Genomic DNA, 6,234 nt, shown 5'->3' with positions numbered 1-6,234 from the left:
GATATAGTTCCGCCGCTCAGACGTGGTGGTGACCGAGAGGAGTTGTTGAGGAAATTAGAAACAAGGTACATCCCCGAGTTGAACACAAAGACGCCCAACTGGCTCAACTCGAGTGAAGATTTTTTCACGTGCCTGTAACCAGTTCATCATCAGACTAATTAACTCTATGGCACATTTGAACATAAAACAAACTCTTATTCCTGACCTCCTTACATGTAACTTGAGTTATTTTAACCTTTTTTAAATCAGCACATTTATTAGCACGAGCACTTTCTTTATTGCAGAATAGACACCAGGCCCACTTGGGCCCTACTTAAGTATTTTGAAGGCTAAAGTGAAATTCAGTTGACTTTATATAAAATTATTAATCAATTTAGATGCTAAACTTGATTTTAGATATTTATGATGTAATAAATATTTGTTAAGGTTTTAGCATTGTAGGTATCATGTTAGATTTTTAAATTATTTATATTAAGCTGGATATGTTTGATGGCCAGTTATATTTGTGGGTCTGCAGATGGTATAACTCCCCCCACTAGATAGAGCTATAGATCATTTTAAAAACTATTGATTTAATTTGAAATGCCAACGTGCTTAATATTTTTGCAGTATCAAAAAAAGTTTTTTAATGCACAATAACACGTATATCATTGAGCAGTTAGAATGCAGTAGGTGCGGACCCACTAGGGTGGTATTTTTGGCAGTCTACGCATATAAGTAACACACAAGGGAAGGTAGAGAGGAAGGATAAGAGGAGATTTCTCTGCTCAGCTCAGTGGGATTTAGTCGTATTTTAATTGAATATATTTATGATTCATAAATACTGGCTTATTTGCACTTTATTATGCAGCACTGAAAGCTTATTTGCACAAGATATTGTATGCCTGTGAAAACTACCCATTGCTTTAAAATACGTGGTAATATACAATTTGTCCTCAATTTTGAATCTTTTTAATAAGATTCAGTAACATTTGTGTATTTGCACATTTCCATTTAGCACTGTCTGCGTATTTGCACAACTGCTCTGATATTTAGATTTGTTTGATACTATGATGTTTACAAAAAGCAAATGATTAGAAGTGATATTTCTTCTATGTCTATCTGCATTATCACTTTAAATTTGTGGGTCATTCCTCATGGCGTCATGTGATCAAGACTTCCTGAAGGCCAAAATACGTCATGGTGGTGGTGCTGGGTGTACTTATGGAATAAAGAACCTTGCACGAAGTCTTTGGGTCCATGTTCATCTTTCCAAAACCAGCGGAGTTCCCTGCATATACATATATATATATATAAATTATAAACTTGGTTTGGCAGTCGCGCCAAAACACCCTCAGGCACGGAACTCAGCGAGCTCAGTTTCCTCTTCAAAAAGACGGTCAGGAACACACAATAATTATGAAGCAGTGAAGATTAATTGCGTGAAAACGGCCACCAAATTAACAGTCATAATGCCCACCATGACACGTTTCGCTCGCATCAGCGAGCTTTATCACATATACACATATTTATTTTGCCTCCTGCTCCTTTCTGATATCTAGTTTGCCTCTTTCTGCTCAATGCTGACTTTTAGTTTGCCTCTTTCAGCTCCTTGCTACCCTTCATTCTACCTCTTTCTGCTTGTTTCTCAGCTTTATTCTGCCTCTTTTCACTTGTTTCTCATCTTCATTCTGCCTCTTTCTACTCATTTTTATATATATTTTAACCTCTTTCTGCTTATTGCCCATTACTCTGATACAGATATTTTCATGCTGTGCCTGCTCTGAGTGTCCTAAGTAAACAGTAACTCTCAAAGTCCTATTGTGGGAACTATGAGCTTTATTACACTATTGGTCAATGTGGTTATGTAATCTGTTTTGATTTGATAATGCATCCTGGACATCATGCAACAGTTTGTATCCCTTGCAGGTACAAATATGTGAAGTTAGATTCTGTCGAGGAGCCTAAAGCTGCTTGAAGATGGACAACATGACTTCTACAAGTGATAGCACCATGCAGGACTCAAGCCCTGGGTTGCGCCTCAACAGTGCAGCGTTGCTGATTATCCTCTTTCTCTTCTTGTTTCTAGCAATATTTCTCACCTTTGCCATGCTCATGGTGAATGTTGTTTTCTCCACTGTCCGTCTGCGGGAGCAAACCCGCTACATCCTCTTTGTGTATCTTCTGCTAAATGACACTGCCTATCTTCTTGCCTCTGGAATCCTCTTCTTGTTTGCTACAATCATCTATAAGATTCCACTCTCTACTTGCTTTGTGTTAGTGGCAATTTCTGCTACCTCCTTTATAAATAGCCCAAACAGCCTAGCCGCAATGTCTTTGGAGCGGTATGTGGCAATCTGTTATCCTCTTCGACATGCCGAGATATGTCGAGTAGAACGGTCATGGCTCGCCATCATTGCCATTTCTTTCATCGGCTTCTTGCCGGTCTTCATTGACATTATTATTATGTTTTTTGTTGGGAAATTGAGCTACTTCTCAACATCAATGGTGTGTCGTCGGGAGATCTTCTTAATAACACCAGAGCAGTCCGCCCTACTGTCTGCCAAACACAGCTTTACTTTTTCCATTGTGTCTTTGATAATACTCTACACCTACATACGAATAATGTTGGAGGCCAAGAAGATCAGTGGTGATAGAACCTCCTCTTCCAAGGCCTGCAGGACTGTGGTCCTTGATGCTGTTCAGCTGCTCTTATGTATGACCTCCTTTACGTATCCAATGACAGAGACGCTAGTGAAAGATCAGGTTGTCTACCTTCGAGTCTTCAATATGTACATGTTCATGCTTCTTCCTAGATTTTTAAGCCCCTTAATTTTTGGCTTCCGTGATGAAACATTTAGGACTCATATCAGAAAGTTTTGTCCTTGCTTCCCCCAAAGGTGCCTTGGAGCATGCAATATTTAATGGACCATCTAAATGATCTGTAATGTACTTTTTAAGGAAATACTAACATGGGGATGTCAGATCTAAAAGTTGCAATGTTGCCTGGTTTTATACTCATGGACAATCTTCAGCCGGGTGATTAGGGATGACCTTTCTTTTGTCCACACAACTGAGTGATGATGCTTTTCTCCAGCTAACCAATCAGCTGTGAAGCTAACTCTAAAGTTTCTGGTATAGAATCCATACTTAAGCTTCAACAAGGAATAAACATCTTATTTTAAGCTGAGTCATGTGACATTTAAATAACCAATGAGTTGGGTAAAAGCAACGCCTAATAATGTTTTAATAAAAAAAACGTGCCAGTATATTCAGGCTCGCTCTCGAATTATTCTTGAATGTTCATTATTAAAGCATTTTGTTATTTGAAGACTTAACATTTACTGCACCGTCCAAATATTAATGCCTTGAGATGCTTACTATTATGGTCATAGACTTTGTACATCATTCTTTACTATTTAGTAAATGCCCCATGTCCATTAACTTGTCATTGGTATGTGGCTTCACACCCATAGCTTGGAAGACTGGCATGTACCACTTGGTGTGGCCATGCCCCTTAAAACGAATAAAGAGCATGGATGAATACTTTACCAATTTAAGGAGCATGCCCAAGAACAATTCTCCTTTCCCTTACATCACGCCATTCATTTGTCACCCATTAGTTGAATTTCAGGAGAAGCTACTTTACTTCCCCAACCAATTTAGAATTTCATACTACTAAATCATTTCAGCCAAAATATTGGCTACAAAGATATTGTGAACGTACGAATATGCACATAATTATAAATGTACAATACCCGTGGGTTCCTGCTCTCCCAGCGCATAGCTCCACAGCTCATCCAGGCAGTGCTCTGCCTTCTAACCTGCTCAGACCATGGCTCGAGGCCCCGCTCCTTGCCCTATATTGCTCTTTTTTTCTCTCTTTATCTATTTTTATCCTGTAGCTTAGGTTCTGGTTTTATTTCCTTTTCCTTTCTTTTATCCCCTTATTTCTTTTTACACCCCTGATTCCCATTCTTCGCCCTCCGCGTCCTGCCCTTCTGGCTGTTCCCGATGCTGCTGCTCTGCGGCCCCTTCCGTGTTTTTCCCACTTCCGCCTCCCAGCTGTCACACCCTCCCCCAACCTCTACTTAATGGAGGCTGATGCGCGATGAGTTGAGAATAACTCCCTGGGTTCCTGCTTTCCCAGGGCACAGATGGTTTGAGGCCCCGTGCCTTGCCCTGGACAGCTCTTGTTTTTTTCTCTGGTGGCTTAGGTTCTGGTTTTAGTTCCTTTTCATTTCTTTTATCCCCTTTTACACCCCTGATTCCCATTCCTCCCCCGGCGTTCTGCCATTCTGCCGGTTATCACCGCTGCTGCCCCCACAGCGCCTCCTGCTCATGCATTTTTCCTGCCCACCTCCCAGCTGTCACACCCTCCCCCGACATGTACTTAATGGAGGCCGCTGCGCGCTGAGTTCAACATACCCCTTGGCTTCCTGCTCTCCCAGCTCACCCCCTTTTGTACCGCTCCCAGCTCATCCAGGCAGTGCTCTGCCTCTGACCTGCTCAGACCACGGTTTGAGGCCTTGTGCCTCTCCCTGGACCGCTCTTGTGTTTTTCCTCTGGTGGCTTAGGTTCTTGTTTTATATCCTTTTCATTTCTTTTATGGTCTTACTTATTTTTACACCCCTGATTCCCATTCCTCCCCCTCCGCATCCTGCCTTTCTGCCGGTTCCCTCTGCTGCTGCCCTCGTGGGCCCTCCTACTCCCAGGGGCTGCTGGTGACATTTGAAAGTAGTAAGGCGTAAAAGTTCGGGATGAGTGCCCTATGGCGAGGGAGTGTAGCGAACGAGACTGACAGTTGTAAGAGGCACATGGAGCTTCAGCCTCAGGTAGCTCTTTCTCTGCCCCTCAAAGCTCCTGGTGATGGAAGACTATGCTAAAGGTAGTAGAGAGGGATAACTAACAGTAAGGTAAAGGTAAATCATGCTAACAGCAGCTGTAACAGAAAAGGCGCAGTATGGTGGTAGAAGTCCATGCAAAAATGTAGTTTCATGTGATAAGGCACAGTATAGTGATGAAGACCATGCTTAAGGCAGCTGTGAGGGATACAGCACAGTATAGGCTCCCTCCCTCTCCTGTCCCTTCTCTGTCAGCAGCCCCCGGGTGCCGCAGGTCAACCATCGCCCGCTGTGCCTCTGAATGTACTAATGCTTGCCAACCATAGATTACAGTCAGGGATGCCGCAATTCTCGAAAAAAACATAAATGGCCACATTTGCATGGTAAAGAATGGAAACAAAGTCAATAGGTCTGGCTTCTGTATACTTGAATGAGCTTTACCTAGATTCAGTAACAGGGAGCACAGCAGCAGACAAAGCTCTGCCAACAGCAAGGAACAGTGCAAGCCGACGCCATTGTGCAAGCTTCTCTCACACTCTCTCACACAAACACATTCACCCATAAACATACAACAGGTAGAGCATATTCTTCCTTGACACATAGATCAGAGTTACACACACTACAAGTGACCTAAATTCCCAACAGCGGAAGTGCCTGCAATAGCAGTAAGGGCACACCATAGGCCTCTGCCAATATAACATCTTGTCTTGTGGTAATCTAAGTAATATCATGATTGGGGCACTATACAGCCGACCAATACACCTGGCATCTTAAAATGCAAAACCCTTAGTTTTACTGTTTTTTTTTAAAAATAAGAAAGACCTGTTGAATTTCCACAACAACTATTCAGCTAAGGCTCGCACAATTTTGTTTCAGCTACAGATTAGCCAACAAAAATACAAACATATCTAGTAGTTCGACTCTCTAACTGAAGTAAAAAAAAGATATCTTGAGACAGATAAACTCACACTACCTGTGCTTAATAACTGTTGTGTCCATTCAGCGCGCACAGATCAGCACTTTGAGGCCTTCATGTGGAAATGTGTGAGACAGCCCGGTCTCGGAGCGCTGGAAGATGAAACATTCTGAGATAATGATCGTAAATGATCATAAATAGAAATTGTTCTTGCATTAGGTTGGAACAGCCAGTGTTTCTCGTGATGTGCTTGCAGGTTTCAGAAAGAGACTGAAGAGCACGAGGTAGGGAATACACAACATAAAATTGTAGCTGGCTGCTATTTCGGAAGACAGTAATAGTAATAATAATAATATTTTTATAATGCCTAACTAATCATTCACCAACATTACAAACTACAAATATTGTTTACCAGTTTAAAAAGAGCTGACTAGCTCATCTCTTGCCAAAATACACGAAGAAATGTGCAAATCTCAGCTGTCAAACACCCCAAAT

The 6,234-nt window shown here is 41.8% G+C and overlaps 1 protein-coding gene across 1 annotated transcript; it reads left to right on the top strand.

Annotated features, from left to right (window-relative positions):
* The first annotated feature begins 1,968 nt into the window (after window positions 1-1,968).
* Window positions 1,969-2,904, top strand: LOC144773929 (odorant receptor 131-2-like). Its single transcript, XM_078658987.1, has one exon. The coding sequence runs from the start codon at window positions 1,969-1,971 to the stop codon at window positions 2,902-2,904; it is 936 nt and encodes a 311-aa protein (XP_078515113.1).
* Window positions 2,905-6,234: the final 3,330 nt, after the last annotated feature.

The sequence above is a fragment of the Lissotriton helveticus genome, chromosome 8, assembly GCF_964261635.1.
Source record: "Lissotriton helveticus chromosome 8, aLisHel1.1, whole genome shotgun sequence".
Classification (NCBI taxonomy): domain Eukaryota; kingdom Metazoa; phylum Chordata; class Amphibia; order Caudata; family Salamandridae; genus Lissotriton; species Lissotriton helveticus.
Note: the sequence above shows the minus strand (reverse complement) of the source record. Positions and strands in the feature narration are given on the sequence as shown.

Bases quoted from the DNA above. Each gene is read 5' to 3' on its own strand.
- LOC144773929 (XM_078658987.1), top strand. From the start codon at position 1,969: ATGACTTCTACAAGTGATAGCACCATGCAGGACTCAAGCCCTGGGTTG.